At 45.5% G+C, this 24062-nt stretch overlaps 1 protein-coding gene across 2 annotated transcripts in view; it reads left to right on the forward strand.

Moving 5' to 3' along the window:
* The window catches only part of LOC142258636 (CD48 antigen-like), a 110945-nt gene that overhangs the window by 49830 nt on the left and 37053 nt on the right, over positions 1-24062 (forward strand). For both annotated transcript variants that reach the window (XM_075331270.1, XM_075331271.1), the window contains 2 exons: positions 3390-3707; positions 20843-21118. In XM_075331270.1, coding sequence (XP_075187385.1) covers positions 3390-3707; positions 20843-21118 — 594 coding nt within the window. The remainder of the gene's footprint in view (positions 1-3389; positions 3708-20842; positions 21119-24062) is intronic.

Genomic DNA, 24062 nt, shown 5'->3' on the forward strand with positions numbered 1-24062 from the left:
TTCCCTGTCTCTTTCTCTGTCTGTCTCTTTCCCTCCCTGTCTCTTTCCCTGTCTGTCTACCTCTGTCTGTCTCTCTCTCTCTCTCTCTCTGTATCTTTCTATCTCTCTCTATCCATCTCCCCACTGACATCTTATTACCTCACACATAAGCTTCTTATACTGTGAATGTCTTTCGTTCCGATACCACTCACAGCTGCTATTAAAAATCTGTAGCTCGCAGCTCCATTGACTTTACTGAAGGCAGGTTTTTTGGAGAGTGACTGTAAAGCGCGAGGTTAAACTGTCCTGTCAAAACATAGTCTATGACTTTCCCTGAGTCTCTTGAGGCGTCTGTGCAAAATTTTGTGATTGTAAATGCGACGGTGCGGATTCCTTTAGCGAACATACTGTACACACACACACACGCACACTTAAGGGTACTTTACACGCTGCGACATCGCTAGCGATCTCGTTAGCGATGTGAAATTCTAGATCGCAAGTACGATCTTTCGAGGTCGCACATAGGTCATTTTACGCGTGAGCGATCTTGAAAGACTGCACTTGCCATCTAGACTTTCACATCGCTAACGAGATCGCTAGCGATGTCGCAGCGTGTAAAGTACCCTTTACACTCAGCTTTATATATTAGATTATATATTTTTTTCTCTAATATTAAACTTGATCTTAGTTTGTTTTCCCCCTTTTTTTTATATTCCGATCTTGGTTATGGTGATCAGGCCCATCACATGTGAGTCTCATGATCATGAGATGATGTAGATGAATCACTCAATGTGACTGTAACAAGTCCACAAATATTATTTCTCCTAAGGTTTTGCTTTCCCCTCACCCAGCCAAATATGTGACTCTAGAGGATCAACAGGCACTGTTGCCTCTAGGGTCACGCGTCTAATTGGGATGAAAGGTTCCTCTTCCACGTTATGAAATTTAATTGATGAACTTATATTATTTTGTTTTTATTTTTTTTAAATCAAGAGAATTCTTTTTTGCTCAGAACTTTGGTTTACAAGTTGTCGGTGTCAGCGTTATTGGACTGAGTAAGCAGTGACCCCTACCTCCCCAACGGTATATCCCCACCAATATCACCGAGCCCCGGGGCATCCCCCCTACCCATGGAGGGGTTAAACACCTGGCTGCCATTCCATCGCCACCGGGTGCTCCCAATGGCAACAGTGGTACTCCACCTTACCACACACCGTGGGTGGCGTCACGAACTTTAAACATACAGTCCCCTGTAAATACTCACCTTTTTTATTTCGAGTGGCTGCACGACCCCCAGGTCCGGATCCGAGCAGCTCTGGGTGCTGACATGGGGGCGGTACAGTTGTGCCATAAATAAAGAATATTTTTGTAGCGCTGGCTCCCCTAGTACGCCGGCGCTCCTCTGCGTCCTTGTGCAGTGTCCCTCCACTCCCCTCTTCCTGCCATCCATGTGTAGTGTGGTCCCCGGCTCGCCCCCTCTATTGATGCCCACGTGGGTGTCGGCTTCTGCTCCTGCCTGTGCCCCAGGCCTTGCGCGTGTTGTGCAGGGTTTCCTGGTCTACAGCCTAGGGGGAGTGGATGCACAGTTCGTATCTTTTTTATAGGAAGCATGTTCACCTTGCTAAGGTGTCCCCAGCCTATTGCTTGGTGGCACCAGCTATTTAAGGCTCCTCCCCCTGCCTGATGGGAGGAGCCAGATCATCTCATTAGGTTGCTAGCCTTGGGTACCTGAGTATTTGTCCTTTGCCTGATGTCCTGTGCCTGATGTCCAGTCCCTGATGTCCGGTCCCTGATGTCCATTGTCTAGGGTACCTGTCCTGCCCGTTCCTCATCCAGAATATGCCCATTGTGCTGCTCTTAGTTGCTGTTCTCACAGTCCTGCTGTCTCCCTGTACCACTCAGCTACTACAGTCCCGGTAACTGACCTGAGAGTGGCACCTGGCGTTCTGCCTCATGACGGGCTCTTAGTGAAGCCCCTTCCACTAAAGGGTAAGCCTAGGTTCCCCGTGTGGTCTAGTGAGCCCACTATACCCATCGGCTCTCCACCTCATCCCTGGCGGTGAGCGTTACAATTTTAATCAATAGTAATAATAATTTCCACAATTGTATGTGTTTAAAAAAACATTCCTGTGCTGAGATAATCTTATATATGTGTCCCTGCTGTGTACTGTGTAATGGCCGTGTCTGACTATACAGTATCATGGTCTGATCATACTCCTGGGCCAGGGAAGATGCAAGTGTCACTTATGATAAGGCAGTATACAGACACGTATCTGGGGCTCACAGCTGTTTATTTGTGCGAGGAAACACATTTCCCTGCTTGTTTAATCACAAAGAGGCATGGTGTTGTGAAAACCAAACAGGGTCATTTACTTGTTTGTCTGTCCAGTCACTTTCGGGTGTTGCTTCCCCCTGATTGTATTTCCTGCTGGTTACATTTACATTTGGACGTGCGGCCATACTGCTGTTGTTTTATGCCAGTTAGTGAAAGACCAGAAGGGTTCTCTCTCAGCTGTTTATGCTTTTCACCCTGCACCTATCTTAACCAGTATTTACCTTATCCTTTGTTTTGGATTTCATGATTTGTTGTTGTTACTCACTTTGGGAACCTTTTCTATCTCAGCATGCCTTCCTTTCTGTAGGTAGATTGCACTCTGCTCTGCCCTCCGGTTCCTTAAGAGGAACGTGAAGCACTCGATGGCCTTTCAGGTAGCATAGGTCCAAGTTGTCACCATACAGTCTGAGGTTAGGGCCATCCCAGTCACACAGGAAGAACTAGAGACAAAGGGGCCTTAAACTCTAATCTGTACAGGAAACGCCTTAGTTAGTTGCAATATTTTTAGGGTTTTACTTATTTATCCTGGATGAGTTTACTCCACAATCATAACAGTTGTTTTCTAATGACACATTCCACTTAAAAGAAATGTCACAAAGTTTTTGCTACCTCATCTGAGAGAAGCATGATGTAGAGGCAGAGACCCTGATTACAGCAATGTGTAACTTACTAGCTTCTTGCTGTCTTTTTGATAAAATCACAGTTTTTTCTCAGTTCTCTGGATGCTGAGCTCAGTATAACTCCACCCACAAGCACTGATTGGCAGCTTTCTGCCAATGTACATTGTATATAGAAAGAAGTCAATCAGTGATGGGGGAGTTATACAGAGCTTATAAATATAGAGGACTATCTGGAAGTAGGTTTACAAGTCCTCTAGTGATAATGTCCTGATGATAAAACCATGATTTTATCAAAACTATAGTAAGTGACACATCACTAGAATCAGTGTCTCTATCCCTACATTATGCTGCTCTCAGATTAAGTGGCAAATCGTATCCTAAAGTCCTGTACATTAGAAAATCTGATAACTTCTTCCTATACTAATTAGTCAATTATTACTATTTTTCTTTTGCAGAAGGAGAAGCTGGTGGTCAGCCGGTGGCCGGTCTTCTCCATCAGTCGGTAGAGCTTTGTCCTCTGAATCTATCACGTCCTGTACTAGAGGTTACCTGGAAATTCGAAACCCAAGAGAAAACCAGAAAGATGGCCATGTATCATACAGATAAAGTCACCCTTTATGATGCTCAGTTTACTGATCGTCTGGAATTATCCAATAATGGGGCAAAGTTACGTATCAATGACCTGAGGATGGAGGACACCGGGGTTTACACGGAAGAAGTGACCTTCACAAACCATGAAATGAGTCAAATAACCTTTGTCCTCACTGTGTACGGTACGTGGATTATACACCCTTTGTCTATTGATGAAATCAAATATAGTGTTATACTCGGGTGGATCTTGACTATTTGTTAGCATTAATCATTTATAAATATATTTTAATACTAAGCTCCAAATCCCCAGAATAGACAAAAAGTGCTTTGATAAAATTCCGGTGTCACACTGCAGCGGCGTGGAGATGTTTCTGTGGACTCGCTGGACCACCAAGTGACCGGTGGCAGTAGATTACCCGATACCGCAAGAGACAGGAGAGAACTTTAAAGGAACCAGAAGATGGTTTATTTAAAGGATGGAGAACAAAGCAGAGAGTGAAAGGCCCCAGAGGGTCATGATGCTGAGCACTGCCGGGGGATCAACCAGAAGGAAACCGCTATACAAGTATACAAGTACTATCCCACCACAGCCACTTGCCAAAGGGACAACTTAATTAGTCCGTAACAGTTCATACTGGACAATGGAATACCGGCTCAGTCAGAGGAGATAATCCGGAATGCTTTGCACCATCCTGGAGAAATGGATCCAGCTGTAGAAGGAATGTGTGATGGTCGCACATTCCTGGTGAAGTGGATCCAACCATAAAAGGAATCTGGAATGTTCCAAGATGGTCTCAAGGGTTAAGATGGCAGTAATGGAATCCGGGGCATAAAGTGAAGCCAGGAATGATGGACCAGCTGCTGGAGATTCTGTGGAGACAAATAAATAAGTATCTTGCACAGCAGAACAAAGCACAGTCATAGAGCACAGAGCATTGCAGTGAGGGCCTAAACCCTAGCAACGTTCTAAAGGAATGAGCACATTGCCCAGGCACCTCCCATAGGGAAAAGGTGCCTTATAAGCAGGAAGCAATACTGCAGTCAGAATCAACAGAACAAGGAACAGGTGTACTGCTCCTTTAAGTCATAGCAGAGTGCAGCGCATGCCACCTAAGCATGCTCCCAGAGGACATGTTCAGAGGACGCAGGTTCCGGGAGGAGAAGGAGGTGGAGGAATGCTCAGCACAGTGGACAGGGTGAGTGACACTCTGCACAGCAGAGACGGAGCCAGCAATAGAGACGGGAATGGGGATGCAGGGAAAACATCGATCTCCCTGCCCAGGGGAGACCAACCCCACGACCGAGGGCATGACATCTAGTTATCTTCAGCCTTCACTAGAGGGAGCTTGTGAGCATTCTGAATACTGATTTATTACTAGAGCTCCCCCTAGTGGTGACCAAAGACAGAAACTTATCATGTAGCTCTGTCTATGCTGTGGATTTGGAGCTTTGTATCAGAAAGATATATATATATATATATATATATATATATATATATATATATATATATATATATACAGTGCTGGCCAAAAGTATTGGCACCCCTGCAATTCTGTCAGATAATACTCAGTTTCTTCTTGAAAATGATTACAATCACAAATTCTTTGGTATTATCTTCATTTAATTTGTCTTCAATGAAAAAAAAAAAATTGTCATAAAGCCAAATTGGATATAATTCCACACCAAACATAAAAAAGGGGGTGGACAAAAGTATTGGCACTGTTTGAAAAATCATGTGATGCTTCTCTAATTTGTGTAATTAACAGCACCTGTAACTTACCTGTGGCACCTAACAGGTGTTGGCAATAACTAAATCACACTTGCAGCCAGGTGACATGGATTAAAGTTGACTCAACCTCTGTCCTGTATCCTTGTGTGTACCACATTGAGCATGGAGAAAAGAAAGAAGACCAAAGAACTGTCTGAGGACTTGAGAATCCAAATTGTGGGGAAGCATGAGCAATCTCAAGGCTACAAGTCCATCTCCAAAGACCTGAAAGTTCCTGTGTCTACGGTGCGCAGTGTCATCAAGAAGTGTAAAGCCCATGGCACTGTGGCTAACCTCCCTAGATGTGGAAGGAAAAGAAAAATTGACGAGAGATTTCAACGCAAGATTGTGCGGATGGTGGATAAAGAACCTCGACTAACATCCAAACAAGTTGAAGCTGCCCTGCAGTCCGAGGGTACAACAGTGTCAACCCGTACTATCCGTTGGCGTCTGAATGAAAAGGGACTGTATGGTAGGATACCCAGGAAGACCCCACTTCTTACCCCGAGACATAAAAAAGCCAGGCTGGAGTTTGCCAAAACTTACCTGAGAAAGCCTAAAACGTTTTGGAAGAATGTTCTCTGGTCAGATGAGACAAAAGTAGAGCTTTTTAGGAAAAGCCATCAACAGAGTTTACAGAGGAAAAAAAAGAGGCATTCAAAGAAAAGAACACGGTCCCTACAGTCAAACATGGCGGAGGTTCCCTGATGTTTTGGGGTTGCTTTGCTGCCGCTGGCACTGGACTGCTTGACCGTGTGCATGGCATTATGAAGTCTGAAGACTACCAACAAATTTTGCAGCATAATGTAGGGCCCAGTGTGAGAAAGCTGGGTCTTCCTCAGAGGTCATGGGTCTTCCAGCAGGACAATGACCCAAAACACACTTCAAAAAGCAGTAGAAAATGGTTTGATAGAAAGCACTGGAAATTACTAAAGTGGCCAGCAATGAGTCCAGACCTGAACCCCATAGAACACCTGTGGAGAGATCTCACAATGGCAGTTTGGAGAAGGCACCCTTCAAATCTCAGGGACCTGGAGTAGTTTGCCAAAGAAGAATGGTCTAAAATTCCAGCAGAGCATTGTAAGAAACTCATTGATGGTTACCGGAAGCGGTTGTTCACAGTTATTTTGGCTAAAGGTTGTGCAACCAAGTATTAGGCTAAGGGTGCCAATACTTTTGTCTGGCCCATTTTTGGAGATTTGTGTGAAATGATCAATGATTTGATTTTTGTTTCATTCTCTTTTGTGTTTTTTCATTGCAAGCAAAATAAATGAAGATAATAAAACCAAAGAATTTGTGATTGCAATCATTTTCAAGAAGAAATTGAGTATTCTCTGACAGAATTGCAGGGGTGCCAATACTTTTGGCCAGCACTGTATATATATATATATATATATATATATATATATATATATATATATATATATATATATATAAAGCTATATATAAAGATATGGGCTGCACATCCAAACGTATTCGTTGATCTCTTGTGGCCAAGCAAAAATGTACAAAACGTAACGTGAGGTTCTTAGTTTACCATTCTAATCGGACTGTAGGAAGCCTATGGCCACGTTATGTGGCCAGAGATTCTGCATTACTTTCTCAGAAAAGTTACTTAAGGAGGTTTATCAGTTATGAGCAACTCACGGAAGTTTCTTGCTGGTTTTGTGGTTAACACTTGTATTAGCATTTGATATAGTTCCTGAATACCAGGAAACCTTCTTATGAGACTTATAACACCTCTTATCTACGGTATTAAAGGGATTTCCCATTTTCATATAAGTAAAAGTTTACCCATTGCATAATTAGGAGTTCTACACATAGTATTTTTTTTTATTTACTTACTTCTTATAGTTCTCTCTTTGCTGTCAGTGGATTGAAATATTCTTGTTTGTAACAAGGGACTAAACTGCATAGATCTGATACTTCTCACAGCTGAAGGTTTGCTTTAATGGAATCTACAGTATTTCCTGCTATCGCTTTTATTTGGGGCCCTCTTGGAGCAAGTCGTTTTTTCCGACTCCAATCTCTCCTTAGACAGCTGTAGGAATATTAATATATTTTCTACTCATATGACATGTAGTCTAATACACATAGTGTCACGATGGTACTCTGTTGGAGAGTGGTCCCCTCTATTTGTAGTGTCAGGAGAGGGCAACACAGGGCTACACGAAAACGTGAACAGATTAATACTGCTGGCTGTTCAGATTCCCCTGAGTCCGGTGTTGCAAGGGTTAAGTAGTTCTCCTAATTCAGGATGAAAAGCCAGGTCTCAGCTGTTCTGAGTCCACCATTTACCTCTGCTCTAAATACTCCCTTCTCAGCTCAGGGAGTTGCCAGTGATCGCTCTGCTTAGGGCCGTTTCACACATCCGGCTTTTCACCGGATTGGCGGATCCGGCACACTCCAGTACATTGTGATACAGTACAATGGCAGCGCAACAGGCTACAGTCACATGCTGTCATGTGACCGGAGCATGTAACCTGTAAGTTGCCGCACTGCCATTGTATTGTATCACACTGCACTGGAGTTCGCCAGATCAGCCAAAATGGCGAAAAGACGGATGTGTGAAACAGCCCTTAGCTAGCCTCTAGACGGAACGTTTGAGCTAAGGACCTTGCAGTTTTGGGAGCCGTAGCTGGAGATTGCTGCTTGGACGTTGTGTGGGGTTTTCCCTTCCTTTAATCCTATATCAGTTTGCCTCACAGGGCCATTCCCCTTTACTCCTTCCTGTAGTTTGGTGAGCCTTGTACAATTACGATTTCTTTTTCTCCATCTGTCTAATTCCCTTTGTATCTTTTTAACCTAGAGCAGGACTAGCGTTGCAGCTGCCAAGCGCAATAGACAAGGCTGTTTTCAGGGAAAGACAGGGATAGGAATGAGGCACACGGGGTGTAAGAACCCATTGTCACGGGTGTGTCACGAGAGACAGAGAGTCCTGCAATAGAAAGTCACAGCATTTGGCTGTGCAGAATGCTCCCTGACTTTCTATTATTCCTTCTGTTAGTACTCAGTGTACTAGATATCTCCTTCTGCTGGGTTTTCATCCTTTCTCCTTTAGGGCCCTGCAGAGCTCCTCTTCCCTTCAGCTGCTAATCATCTATATTGCCTCTTGAGTTTAAATCATTCATTTTGCCTGGGCTTGTGCTGGTGATATTCAGTTCCTTCACAAGTTCTGGATACAAGCAGGTGGCTTGCACTCATCTGTAGGATCATACCTGCTCTTTCAAAACTTCTTCCTGAGGCATCTGGCGATAAGTTGTTTGTGTGTGCTTCCTGTGTCCTCTTTAGTGTTTAGTGGGGTTGACAAAGAGCTTATCCCACCCGTTTCATATCTAGGATCAGGCATCCGGCTCTGCGTATAGAGGGAGAACCCAACTAGGGTGGTGAGGGACTCCAGGGGCCAGCGGTAGGTTTGGTCGGGGTCACCATCTTCCCATTCCTTAGATGCAGGGTTTCCCTTCCCTTCTCTTTCACCGTTCAATTGGTTCTTCCCCGTACCCACCGTGACACCCATCTAGGGACGTCAGGTTGCTTAGGGCTACTTAGGGCAACTGTCAGGGGCTGCCCCTCCCTTTATATCCCTAGTCGCACTGCATCCCTTCCACCATCTCGCTTTGTGCTGACATTGGTGGAGCATGACAACCAGGATCTGCCCTGGAGTGGTACCTGGTGCCTATCATCAGACAAGTCCATCCTCACCATCAGAGACTTTTGTGAAGACTGGGTAGGGACTTAAGGGTATTTTACACGCTGCGATATCGGTACCGATATCGCTAGCGAGCGTACCCGCCCCCGTCGGTTGTGCGTTACTGGCAAATTGCTGCCCGTGGCGCACAACGTCGCTAACACCCGTCACACGGACTTACCTTCCCTGCGACATCGCTCTGGCCAGCGATCAGCCTCCTTTCTAAGGGGGCGGTTCGTGCAGCGTCACAGCGACGTCACACGGTAGCCGTCCAATAGCAGAGGAGGGGCGGAGATGAGTGGCTGGAAAATGCCGCCCACCTTTTTCCTTCCTCATTGCCGGTGGACGCAGGTAAGGTGAGGTTCCTCGTTCCTGCGGTGTCACATGTAGCGATGTGTGCTGCCGCAGGAATGAAGAACAACATCGTACCTGCAGCAGCAACGATATGAAGGAAATGAACGACGTGTCAACGAGCAACGATTTTTCACATTTTTGCGCTCGATTGTCACTCATTAGTGTCACACGCTGCGATGTCAATAACGGTGCCGGATGTGCATCACTAAAGACGAGACCCCGACGACATATCGTTAGCGATGTCGCAGCGTGTAAAGCACCCTTTAGTCATGCCCATCGCAAGACAAACTTGGTTCTGGGAACAGTGGGTCTATCCCTCTCGTCTCTCCATCACTTCCTTCCATCATTGTACCATGACACATAGAGAGAGATTTGCACCTTCGTCTCCCTCCTATCCCCGCTTCTCCTTCTAGTATTTAATGTTTCATACAAAATTTAAAAAATCTGAAAACATTTTCATGATCTTATAAAAGAGGGAACAACAGGTTATCGAAGGGTGAGGACGATGCTGCGTTTCCTAAATAAAAAAAATTATAACTTGTGGGGAGTCATTGGGTCAGTTGCCTGAGCAACAGAGTCAAAAGGCCTGCAACATTTCACCCACCCCCATAATTTTGCTCCTACTGTCAAATGATTGGCACATGCAAGCGTTGCTTCATCAAGGTGGGTGCCTGTTCCAGCCCTACTTATGCATATGGCAGAAGATAAGTTGAGTATGTCATTGGCTGCTGCACTCGGCATAGGCAGAATCCAAGATTACAAAGCTCAGTGCATGCCCTCATTCAACACTAAAAGCTAAAGTCTGGCTTTACCTGGCTCTAAGTCAAGTTGGATTAGGAAAAGTGGAAAAAGTAAAGACTTAAAGCTAGAGTTAAGGCTAGGGATACAATTATAAATAGAGCTAACGTTATGGTTAGGACTAAGAAACAAATGGGGACGGCACCACCTTGAATAAATAGATTATGGAAGTGTGCTCCAACCCATAAATAGAACATAGAACACAACACATGGGAAAGAGTGGGTACAACTACACCCAACATGTACTGGAAAATCCAGAATAATGGAATGAAGCAAGAGGAGTCTCTTGTTGCATGCAAAAAGTGTGAAAAAGTTTATTAATAACACAGAGAAATATTATTAAGAACACTTAAAACTGGGGAAGATCAAAGGGGTGATCCACCCATGAACAGTTTAGCACATCACCACTGAAACCTCATGGAATAATACAGATGGAATAAATCACATAGGCTCAAAAATAACAGTACCAGAGAACAGTATACAGCAATACATAGTCACCAAATGTAGGACTAACATAAATATGGTACAGATCAGAGAGAGCCAATACAATACCAGATGAGTAAATAATGAGAGAGGAAGTGTGGGTGCGCCTGCATCTGTATTATTCCATGAGGTTTCAGTGGTGATGTGCTAAACTGTTCATGGGTGGATCACCCCTTTGATCTTCCCCAGTTTTAAGTGCTCCTCTTGCTTCATTCCATTATTCTGGATTTTCCAGTACATGTTTGGTGTAGTTGTGTCCACTCTTTCCCATGTGTTGTGTTCTATGGTTAGGACTAAGGTAAGAGATGGGGATAAAGTTAAGGTTAGAGGTAGGGCGAGGGTTAGAGCTAGGGATAGGTTTAATGTTATGGCTAGAAATTGGTTTAGAGCTAAGGGTACGACTAGGGCTATAGATGGGGATAAAGTTAGGGTTAGGGTTAGGGCTAGGGATCGGTTTAAAGTTATGGCTAGGAATTGGTTAAGAGATAAGGGTAGGACTAGGGCTAGAGATAAGGATAACGTTAGGGCTAGGGTTAGGGCTAGGGATCGGTTTAAAGTTATGGCTAGGAATTGGTTAAGAGCTAAGGGTAGGACTAGGGCTAGAGGTAAGGATAACGTTAGGGCTAGGGTTAGGGCTAGGGATCGGTTTAAGGTTATGGCTAGAAATTGGTTTAGTGCTAAGGGTAGGACTATGGCTAGAGATAAGCATAAAGTTAGGGTTAGGGCTAGGGATCGGTTTAAGGTTATGGCTAGAAATTGGTTTAGAGCGAAGGATAGAACTATGGCTAGAGATGGGGATAAAGCTACGGCTAGGGTTAGGGATCAGTCTAAGCTTATGGCTAGAAATTGGTTTAGATCTAAGGGTAGGACTAAGGCTAAAGATGGGGATAAAGCTGCGGCTAGGGTTAGGGATCAGTCTAAGGTTATGTCTAGAAATTGGTTTAGATCTAAAGTGGGCTTTACACGCAACGACATCGGTAACGAGATGTCGTTGGGGTCACATCCGGCCTCATTAGCGACATCGTTGCGTGTGAAACGCAGGAACGACTGTTAACGATCAAAATTACTTACCTAATCGTTGATCGTTGACACGTCGTTCCTTTCCCAAATATCGTTGCTGTTGCAGGACGCAGGTTGTTTGTCGCTCCTGCGGCAGCACACATCGCTATGTGTGACACCGCAGGAACGAGGAACATCAGCGTACCTGCGGCCACCCACAATGAGGAAGGAAGTAAGGAGGAAGGAGGAGTTCGGGATGTTCGGCCCGCTCATCTCCGCCCCTCCGCTTCTATTGGGCAGCCACTTAGTGACGTCACTTTGACGCCGAACGAACCGCCCTTTTAGAAAGCAGGCGGTTCGCCGGCCACAGCAACGTCGCTAGGCAGGTAAGTCCGTGTGACGGGTGTTGGCGATGTTGTGTGCCACGGGCAGCGATTTGCCCGTGTTGCACAAACGACGGGGGCGGGTACGCTCGCTAGCGATATCGGTACCAATATCGCAGCGTGTAAGGTACCCTTAAGAATGTCCTTCGTTGCCCATAATAACCAATCAGAGCTGCTATTAATGAACTGTAGCAAAATAGAGGCAGAGTTGTGATTGGTTGCTATAGGCCACCTGATAAATATCCAGGCTAACTGTCAAAACAGCAAGTATATTACCTCACACACCCAAACAGTAAGTAAGTGGTCTTTTTTGGAGAGTAACTGTAAAGCGCGGGGTTAAAACTTTCCCCTCATATCATAGTCTATGACGTTCCCTGAGTCACATGAGGTGTCTGTGCAATATTGTAAATGCGACTGTGCGGATTCCTTTAGTGAATCCGGGCAGGTAAGTATGTGTGACGGGTGTTAGCGATGTTGTGCGCAACGGGCAGCGATTTGCCCGTGACTAGAGATGAGCGAACCGGTCGTGGTTCGGCTCGAGTTCGGTTCGCCAAATGGAGGTCTCGTTTGAGTTCGATTCGGCAAACCGGTTCGGCGAACCACTCGAACCGCATAGGAAACAATGTGAGGCAATCACAAACACACAAAAACACCTAGAAAACACCCTCAAAGGTGTCCAAAAGGTGACAAACAACGCACAACACAACACAAACACATGGGAAAGTGACAAGAACAAATTCTCATGCGAAAACAAAACAGCGTAACGAGGAAAAAGAGGACGAGACACAGATATAGGCATGGCATTCCCTTCTAAAATCATGTATAACACTGCAAGGGGACTCCAAGCAGAGTCTCCCTTTTTTCCAAAAATTGGGCCACACAGACACCACTTCAGTGGCAGCACTTGTGCCCCAGTTGTACACTTCACAGCTAGATTTGCATCAAGCACATTCAAAATACACAAGCATTTACTCTCCCCAAGATGACACCGGGGTAGGTAGCAAAGTCTTTGCTGAACCATGACTTGTTCATCTTGGCTCCTTTTTAAAAACACAGCAAGCAAGGGTTACTCCAAGCGGAGTCTCCCTTTTTTCCAAAAATTGGGCCACACAGACACCCACCCTCTCAGTGGCAGCACTTGTGCCCCAGTTGTACACTTCACAGCTAGATTTGCATCAAGAACATTCCAAATCCACAAGCATTTACTCTCCCCAGGATGACACAGGGGTAGTAAATTCCTTCTGGATCCATGACTTGTTCATTTTGATGAATGTCAGTCTGTCCACATTGTCACTGGACAGACGCGTGCGCTTATCTGTCAGCACACACCCAGCAGCACTGGAGACACGTTCAGAGACAACGCTGGCAGCTGGACACGACAAAATCTCCAAGGCGTAAGTGGAGAGCTCTGGCCTTTTTTCAAGATTTGAAGCCCAAACTGAGCAAGGCTCCATTTGCAAAGTCAAGGCATCAATGTTCATTTGGAGATACTCCTGTATCATCCTCTCCAGCCGTTGACTATGTGTCAGACTTGTTGTCTCTGGTGGCCTTGCAAAGGACGGTCTAAAAAAATTATGAAAAGATTCAATAAAATTGCTCTTACCAGCACCAGATACGGTGCTGCTGGTACGGGTAGACTGTTGATGACGAGACCGTCCCATGTTTGTCGAGTTACAACTGGGAGAATCACTCCCTGCACCTGCACGGTTGTTTGGTGGAAAAGCCGAGCTAAGATCGAGTAACAGCTTTTCCTGATACTCCTGCATACGTGCGTCCCTTTCTATGGCTGGAATTATGCCACAAAATTTGGACTTGTAGCGGGGATCTAATAGTGTGGCAAGCCAGTAGTCATCATCACTTCTAATTTTGACAATCCGAGGGTCATGTTGTAGGTAGTGCAGCAAGAAGGCGCTCATGTGTCTTGCGCAGCCATGCGGACCAAGTCCACGCTGTGTTTGTGGCATAGAGGTGCTAACCGTTCTTTCTTCCTCTGACATCTCCCCCCAACCTCTTAATTTGACCAAGGTCTCCCTCATCCGCTGAGTCTTCCATGTCCATGGACAGTTCGTCCTCCATTTCTTCATGTTCTCCTGCACCTTCCTCAACATTTCGCCTGCTACCATGCGCCCTTGTTGATCCCTGTCCCCCATGGTCCCATGCCTGCCGCCTTGGTGATGATGAACGTCTGGACCTTGGTGATGTTGTTGTCTCTTGCACATATGAATCCTCCTGTAGTTCCTCCCCTTCCTGTTGTCCCACCCCCAGAGTCCGAATAGTGTTTAGCGTGTGCTCCAGCATGTAAACGACTGGAATTGTCATGCTGATAATGGCATGGTCAGCGCTAAACATATTCGTCGCCATGTCGAAACTGTGCAGAAGGGTGCATAGGTCCTTGATCTGAGACCACTCCATCAGGGTGATCTTCCCCACCTCTGCATCTCATTGGCCCAGGCTATACGTCATGACGTATTGCACCAGGGCCCGGCGGTGCTGCCACAGTCGCTGTAACATGTGGAGAGTCGAATTCCAGCGTGTTGGCACATCACATTTCAGGCGATGAACCGGCAGGCCGAAAGACTTCTGGAGCGATGCAAGTCGCTCAGCTGCGGCGGTTGAACGTCGGAAGTGAGCAGACAGTTTTTGTGCCCTGTTCTGAAGGCCATCTAGGCCGGGATAGTGTGTTAAAAATTGCTGGACAACAAGGTTCAACACGTGAGCCATACAAGGCACTTGTGTCACCTTGCCCAGGCGAAGGGCCGCACCCAGGTTTGCAGCATTGTCGCACACGGCCTTACCAGGCTGCAGGTTGAGTGGAGACAACCATTTACCAAACTCAGTCTCCAGAGCTGCCCACAACTCAGCCGCTGTGTGACTCTTATTTCCAAGACATTTCAAGATAAAGACCGCCTGATGCCATTGCGCTCTGCTGCCAGCATAGTAATGAGGGGTGCGTGATTCCTTCTGTGCAGTTACAACGCTGGTGGCCTGACCAGGCAGGCTTGGGGCAGAGGTGGAGGACCCAAACGAGGTTGAGAAGGCAGAAGCAGTGGAGGAACTTGGACAGACAGAGGATTGACACACAAGTCGTGGGGACGGCAAGACTTGTGCACCAGACCCTTCACCATCTATCACCATAGTTACCCAGTACCCAGTCAGCGACATGTAACGTCCCTGTTCATGCTTACTGATCCAAGTATCTGTGGTGAAATGCACCCGTTCACACACAGAGTTTCTTAAGGAAGCGGTGATGTTGTGTGCGATATGCTGGTGTAGCGCAGGCACACCTTTCTTAGAGAAGTACTGGGGCACAGCGACAGACATAAGGTCTCTAAAATCCTGTGTGTCCACCAGGCGGAAAGGCAGTAATTCGGTAGCCAAGAGCTTACAGAGGGATAAAGTCAACCTCTTAGCTTTGTCATGGGTCGCAGGAAATGGCCTTTTATTTGTCCACATCTGAGGGACAGAGATCTGGCTGCTGCGTGTAGACGGTGATGAGTAGGGTATCCCTGGAAAAATGCAGGTTTGTGAGGAAAGTGCAGGCATAGACATGATGTTGCCTTCATCCAACGTTGGTGCTATCGATGTCTGAGAGAGCTGTACACCAGCACTTGTTTCCCCTTCCAAACCAACTGACGACCTACCAAGCAAACTGCCTGTTGCGGTTACAGTGGTGGAAGTTGTACATGGAAAACCAGGTGTGACAGCTGTCCCCACAGTCCTAGAAGATGAAGAGCGCACGGATGCACTGGAAGGGGCAGGCGGTGGATGGTCCGCTCCGCTAGGCCGCATTGCAGCACGGTGATCTTCCCACTGGGACATATGATATTTATTCACGTGATGATTCATGGAAGAAGTTGTCAAACTGCTGAGGTTTTGCCCTCTACTAACAGAATCACGACAAATTTTACATATCACATGATTTGGGCGATTTTTTGCTATGTCAAAAAAGGTACAGGTTAGGCAAGGCTTAGAGGGCATGCGACCTGCTGAGCCAACCTGACTAGTGCTCAGAGGCAGAGTGGTGGCTGAGGATGCAGTTGTAGACGTGCTACCAGTACTCCTCCTCTGTCCAGGAAGGCGCAAGGTAACTTCGTCGTCAGTAGCATCCTCCTCCACCGCCTCTGTTGACCTCCTTGAGTGCCTGACTGTGGGTTGACAGTGGGTGGGATCTAGAAGTTCCTCATCAAGCATTGTGTTTGCACTCCTTTCCCCCTCAGACCGAGCCTCTTCCTGCCCAGAACGAATATTTAAGTTGTCATCCCAATCTGGTATCTGCGTCTCATCATCATCAGTATGTTCCTCATTGTCTATTACAACAGGTGTTTCAGTTTGTGAATAAGGGTCAACATTATGCTCATGAACTTGGTCATCATGGCCTGAATCTGAGTCACAAAGGTTCTGGGCATCACTGCAGACCATTTCCTGGTCTGTACTCACTGTAGCTTGGGAGCAGACCTCTGATTCCCAGGCTATAGTGTGACTGAACAGCTCTGCAGACTCAGCCATCTCTGTTCCACCATACTGTGCAGGGCGGATGGAGACTTGAGAGCTGGGAGAAAGCAAGTGTGATTGGGAAGACAACTCAGAGGACTGGTGTTTTTTGGATGCGGTAGTTGGGGTGGAGGAGAGGGCACTTGGACAACTTGAGATCCATTCAAGCATTTTCTTTTTTTGGGCAACATCTTCCTTTGTTTCAGTTGTTCGTGTTCGTAAAAAAGGGAGCACATCCGATTCTTTTGCTGGAAGATGGCCTATCTTCAGCAGATGTTAATGGAGCTTTGCCACCTTCCCCACGGACACAAACTTTTTTTCCTTTTCCAACACGCCTGTATCCCTTTCCACCAGCATCTGTCATTTTGCCACTCATTTTGCTAGCGACAAGAATGTCCACTTGTGGTAGTAAAAATTGAGAGGTGGTGTAGATTGCAGCGGTGGTCTACCTTTATTGACAGCAGAATAAACAACAATAACTATCCCGGACAATGAAACTATGGCCCTTAAAAAGGCAGCACAGTTTGCTAGTATAATAGCTTAGTAAAAATGAGTTTGAGTGTGCAATGCAGAGCTGCTGCAAATAGATTTGCACTAGTGGGACACTAATGGAAGTCCAACAGCCACTTTTAGGATGCCACTAAGTTTCCTCAGTGTTTGGTATTATAATGGCTTAGTAACAGTAAGCTTTGAGTGTGCAATGCAGAGGTGCTGCAAATAGATTTGCACTAGTGGGACACTAATGGAAGTCCAACAGCTACTTTTAGGATGGCACTAACTGGCAGCACTCTGCAATTAAAATGGCTTTGCTAAAAAGGGCAGGAGGGTACAGTGGCCGGGTTGTGGGTCAGTGTAGAGGTAAGGAAGCCTCACTTTCTATCCCTCCTAATGGGGAAATGCATTGAGGAAGTCCCTGACCTTAGCTACACAGACGCTCTTATCTTCTGTAGCTGTTAAAAGCTCTTTCCACGGACCTGACTGTCACCTATGGCTCTGAGCCTGTTGTAATTGGCCCTTACAAGGGCTGAAAGAAACTTCTATCCCTATTCTGTATAGCGCTGTGTGTAGAGCGTACACAGCAGTATAGGAGACAGGAGCTGCACTTGCGGTGACTGACACCCAGACGCAGAAGGCAGATAATGGCATCCGGATGGGCAGATGCCCGTTTTTATAATGCAGGGACATGTGACATGGACATCCTATCACACATGCCGTTGCTTCTCTGGCTAAAAGTACACTTAGCTGTGTGTGTGTCTGGGATTGGCTGACATGCTGGCCCGCCCCACTACACGCGCACTTAGGGAGGGAAGACAAGGAAAAAAAAAAAAAAAATAGCGATCGCCATTATCCCAGCAGCAGTGATCTGAACGCGCAGTCCCCGCAGACTATACGCTGAAATTTCATAATAGTGTGAGACACAGAGTGACTTACACTATTACAGCGGAAAGCCAGCTAGTAATTAGCTTGACTTTTTGCTGCTAGAACCGTTCTCGAACGTAACTCGAGCTATCGAGCTTTAGCAAAAAGCTCGAGTTCTAGTTTGATCTAGAACAGCCCCCAAAATCACTCGAGCCGCGAACTGGAGAACCTCGAACCTCGAACCGCGCTCATCACTACCTGTGAAGCACAACCGACTATGTCGCTGTGTGTAAAGCCCGCTTAAGGGTACGACTAGTGCTAGAGATAAGGATAACATTACGGCTAGGGCCAGGGTTAGGGATCAGTTAAAGGTTATGGTTAGAAATTGGTTTAGAGCAAAGGGAAGGACTAGGGCTAGAGATGGGGATAAAGTTATGGGTAGAGCTTGAGCTAGGAATAAGTTTAAGCTTCTGGCTAAAGATTGGATTAGGGGTACAGTTAGGACTAAGGTAAGAGATGGAGTTTTAGTTAGGGCTACGGTAAATATAGGGCTAAGATTAGGGCTAGGGAAAGGTTTAACATTATGGCTAGATATTGGTTTATGGCTAGGCTTAGGACTCAGATTATATCTACAGATAGAGTTAAAAATAAGGCTAAAGTAATAGCGTTACATAAAAAAGGAATATAAAGGTAAACTATAACATATAACTTTTTATTTTTAAAATTTTATGCCTGACTTCAGTAAAAACATAAAACATGGCAGTCAAAGAGTAAACTATACGTATAACAGTATTTTCTAAGGAAACATACATGTGCTTGGGAGACAAGGGGTCCAACACTGGACTGGAGGAAGTAGCACTAATGGGTCTGCGGGTAAAGGGGGCATGAACTCCATACATTGTCCCTGCATCTAGCAACCCATGGTATGCCACTGATACTGACATGAAAAGAAACGTATTATTATATCATACAGTCATATGAAAAAGTTTGGGCACCCCTATTAATGTTAACCTTGTTTCTTTATAACAATTTGGGTTTTTGCAACAGCTATTTCAGTTTCATATATCTAATAACTGATGGACTGAGTAATATTTCTGGATTGAAATGAGGTTTATTGAACTAACAGAAAATGTGCAATCCTCATTTAAACAAAATTTGATTGGCTCAAAAGTATGGGCACTTCAACATAAAAGTGACATTAATATTTTGTAGATCCTCCTTTTGCAGAAATAACAGCCTCTAGTCGCTTCCTGTAGCTATTAATGAGTTCCTGGATTCTGGATGAAGGTATATTTGACCATTCCTGTTTACAAAACAATTCCAGTTCAGGTAAGTTTGATGGTCGCCGAGCATGGACAGCACGCTTCACATCATCCCACAGATTTTCAATGATATTCAGGTCTGGGGACTGGGATGGCCATTCTAGAACATTGTAATTGTTCCTCTGCATGAATGCCTGAGTAGATTTGGAGCGGTGCTTTGGATCATTGTCTTGCTGAAATATCCATCCCCTGCGTAACTTCAACTTCGTCACTGATTCTTGCACATTATTGTCAAGAATCTGCTGATACTGAGTTGAATCCATGCGACCCTCAACTTTAACAAGATTCCCGGTGCCGGCATTGGTCACACAGCCCCAAAGCATGATGGAACCTCCACCAAATTTTACTGTGGGTAGCAAGTGATTTACTTGGAATGCCATGGTTTTTTGCCTCCATGCATAACGCCTTTTGTATGACCAAACAACTCAATCTTTGTTTCATCAGTCCACAGGACCTTCTTCCAAAATGTAACTGGCTTGTCCAAATGTGCTTTTGCATACCTCAGGCGGCTCTGTTTGTGGCGTGCTTGCAGAAATGGCTTCTTTCACATCACTCTCCCATACAGCTTCTCCTTGTGCAACGTGCACTGTATTGTTGATGCACATTGACACCATCTGAAGCAAGATGATGCTGCATGTCTTTGGAGGTGGTCTGTGGATTGTCCTTGACTGTTCTCACCATTCTTCTTCTCTGCCTTTCTGATATTTTTCTTGGCCTGCCACTTCTGGGCTTAACAAGAACTGTACCTGTGTTCTTCCATTTCCTTACTATGTTCCTCACAGTGGAAACTGACAGTTTAAATCTCTGAGACAACTTTTGTATCCTTCCCCTGAACAACTATGTTGAATAATCTTTGTTTTCAGATCATTTGAGAGTTGTTTTGAGGAGCCCATGATGCCACTCTTCATAGGAGATTCAAATAGGAGAACAACTTGCAAGTGGCCACCTTAAATACCTTTTCTCATGATTGGATACACCTGCCTATGAAGTTCAAAGCTCAATGAGGTTACAAAACCAATTTAGTGCTTTAGTAAGTCAGTAAAAAGTAGTTAGGAGTGTTCAAATCAAGAAATTGATGAGGGTGCCCATACTTTTGCACCGGTCAAAATTTTGTTTAAATGCGGATTGCACATTTTCTGTTAGTACAATAAACCTCATTTCAATCCAGAAATATTACTCAGTCCATCAGTTATTAGATATATGAAACTGAAATAGCTGCTGCAAAAACCCAAATTGTTATAAAGAAAAGAGGTTAACATTAATAGGGGGGCCCAAACCCTTTCATCTGACTGTGTATGTATATATATATATATATATATATATATATATATATATATACGGTATATACTAAAAGAAAATGATACATTGCACAAAACCTAATCCCCCTCCCCCCCGCCGGTGTGAGCCGCCGGCTGCCTAGACTCGTATGTGGTCAAGCTTTGTATAGATAGGCCCTCGGCCGCCTTCCTTCCTGTGTAGGTGGGTGGCAGATGCACGTTATGTGCTGACTTATAGACGTATTAATGTTTAGGGATGTGGAACAGAAATTCAGAAAAGCTCCTGTCGGGGGAATGTGGAGGGGGCACATATTTTTCTTCAAATAATGTATCTTATCCATATATTATATCATATTGGGTTTGCTTATTCTATTTATTTTTCCATTTGATTACAGAGCCTGTCCCTCAGCCACAGGTTATCAAAATGATGGAGAACACCGCAGAGCAATGTCATGTCACCCTCCACTGTTCTGTCACACAAAATATGTCAGATCTCTCCTATACCTGGAAATCCAGACACCGGTACTCTCCATATCAGCCGTACAGTAATGGAAGCATCATCCAGATTTCAGTACCCCCGGACCACCAGGACATGGAATATCTGTGTATAGTCCACAACCCGGCAGACCAGAAAAACGTCTCTACCAGTGTAAACTACTGCAATACTACAGGTAGGTAGCGATACCGGTGTCATGTCTATACCTTGTATGTGTGATAAGTATGAAAATACCTGACACTGCTAAATGCTTCACCCATTATATATCTTATATTATATTACATTACTGACCCTGAGTTACCCCCTGTATTATACTCCAGAGCTGCACTCACTATTCTGCTGGTGCAGTCACTGTGTACATACATTACATTACTGATCCGGAGTTACCCCCTGTATTATACTCCAGAGCTGCACTCGCTATTCTGCTGGTGCAGTCACTGTGTACATACATTACATTACTGATCCTGAGTTACCCCCTGTATTATACTCCATAGCTGCACTCACTATTCTGCTGGTGCAGTCACTGTGTACATACATTACATTACTGATTCTCAGTTACAGCCTGTATTATACTCCAGAGCTGCACTCGCTATTCTGCTGGTGCAGTCACTGTATACATACATTACATTACTGATCCTGCACTGATCCTGAGTTACCCCCTGTATTATACTCCAGAGCTGCACTCACTATTCTGCTGGTGCAGTCACTGTGTACATACATTACATTACTGATCCTGAGTTACCTCCTGTATTATACTCCAGAGCTGCACTCACTATTCTGCTGATGCAGTCACTGTGTACATACATGACCCTGGAATTGTAGATTCCGGCCAAAATTAAGCATACACACCCCTTTTTTCAATTCCCCCTTATCCGCTAATAACCACTCAGACACCAATTTAACTTTTGGATAATTTTGGCCATAGCAGCCATTTATTAAACAAATACATAACATGTAAAAATTTGCATTGTGGTAAGGTCCTTGAAGCTAATACCCTGGTGATTCACATAACCAAGCCATATAACCAAATTGCTCCCAGCCGTTACCCACACTGGCTCAGGAGCACCAAAGAAGGGTTATTCTTTCATTAACCACCAAAAACACCCACGGGGGCCCCGACATACCCCGTCGGGATCCCCCAAAAATCACCAGGTGACCAACCATTCTGCCAATGAGGGGATCCATACCCGGATGGGTTCCCCGAACCAATTTAAAATCAACTTCAAGGACCCACCAATAAACCTGCCACAACGAGGGCACCTTGGTAACCTTCAAGTGCCTGAGACCCCCCGCAATAGCAAAGCTCGCTCAATACCTCCCTGCAATCCAAGGGCCCACAAATCAATCCCTACTGCATTCAAATGCACCCCATCCGCCTACCAAAATTCGTCATCCTCCCGCTCCAGCTCAAAATGCCGAGCTGCAACTCCCCCGTTGCAGCCCACCAATTTTTGAGATAACCCTATTAACCTTCACCCGCGCCTTATTCAGCTTCTCCACAGACCATGCTTTCGCCCAAACCCTTCTCGGAACCATGTCCAACCACACAATTGTCATGCCTGGAAAAGACACCCATAACCGCAACAAGTCATGCTTAATATCTTTTATCAAAATGCGAAAAAGCCGCTCACCCAAATAATTTCCTCGACACGTAAAACCAAAATGTCAGGGGGCCAGCCCAAATGGGCATAGTTATGCACCTCCTGCAACACCATATTCCACCCCATACCCCTGATCCCAAGCCATCCGACAAGAGCCCTATCCTTCTGAAAAAACTAGCTGTCTCCTGTTCCTTCTCGTATCTGCTCTCTGTGCTCCCCAGTACACATTAGAATGGCCCAGGATCCAGACCAGGCAAAAAAAGGGGGGGGGGGTTGTCTGAAAAACAAAGCACTAACAAAATTACCAAGTAGCTCCAATACAAACACAAAGAATGACACCCCCCCCACACGCCCACTTCTATCAGAACCAGTCTTCCGATCAGTTGCCCATGAAAACCATTGGGAACCTACGACTTACAACTCTGAGACTTCCATCGACCAATCTGTTTAACTGTCTCAGCAGGTAGACCACACATAGAGGCTTCCATCGCCGCTCCAATACGAAAAGAATGCAACGCAAACATCGCTGAAAACAACCCCAATGATCTCAAACATGCCCAAAAAACACTAGTGAACTGATATCTGGACAAAAAGACCCGTCCTCGCGACATAACAATGGGCCATCCTGACTCGGGTGGATCTTTGCAAAACTCAAAACACACTGCCAATGGCACATCCCCGATGCCGTAACCTTCACTAAACGAACCCACCTGCCTGCCCCTACTTGATCCATTTTTGATTTCTGGATCCAAAATTCGAACCCCATGCTCCAAAATTAGGACGTATTGAAATTAGGACGTAAATTGGGCGTATTACCCAAGCCCCCGGGGCACGTCATACTGGGAAATACCAATTTGCCAATACGCAAAGCCCCGAAAAACCGCCAACGAAAAATCAACCGGAACAAGGATACCTCAATGCAGATGTACAAACTACTCGCAATTCCCTACCCAAACATTCCAATAAGGTGAATAACACAGGCCGTCTACCATCACACGGCCTATGGCCCCTATGACACCCTTCAGCGCCTGAACTTCCCAAAAATTCTTTGTCAAATCCTGTACACCTCGCAACCAGAAATCGAATGCCAAACCTGCAATCAAACGACTCAACTTCGTGGAAGACCAACCTGTTATCGCCACTTCCCCCAATTTTCCCAGGAACAGTCCTAACTGAGAATCCTCAGTCAGCATGCAACCACCCAACCACTACTCCCAGATAACCCATGTGGCCTGATACGCCGCTCACGTGGTACCAGCCAAACAGCCCGAATCAGTCGCCTTGCTGCTTGAAGACCACGCTCCAAAGCTGCGCAGGGGACTACAAGCTGCTGCCGTCCGCCTCTACCGCAAAATCCCGGAAGCGATCTCACTGAAAACAAGAGAGGAAATCCACTATTAGGTTCTCTATACCTGGTACCTGAGCTGCTGTGACACGTATTAATTTCCAAGCAAATAAAGACCAGCTGCCGCAACCCCAGAACCACTTGTGGGAGAATATGCCGAGCTGTTATTAATC

This window comes from Anomaloglossus baeobatrachus, chromosome 12 (genome assembly GCF_048569485.1).
Source record: "Anomaloglossus baeobatrachus isolate aAnoBae1 chromosome 12, aAnoBae1.hap1, whole genome shotgun sequence".
Taxonomy (NCBI): domain Eukaryota; kingdom Metazoa; phylum Chordata; class Amphibia; order Anura; family Aromobatidae; genus Anomaloglossus; species Anomaloglossus baeobatrachus.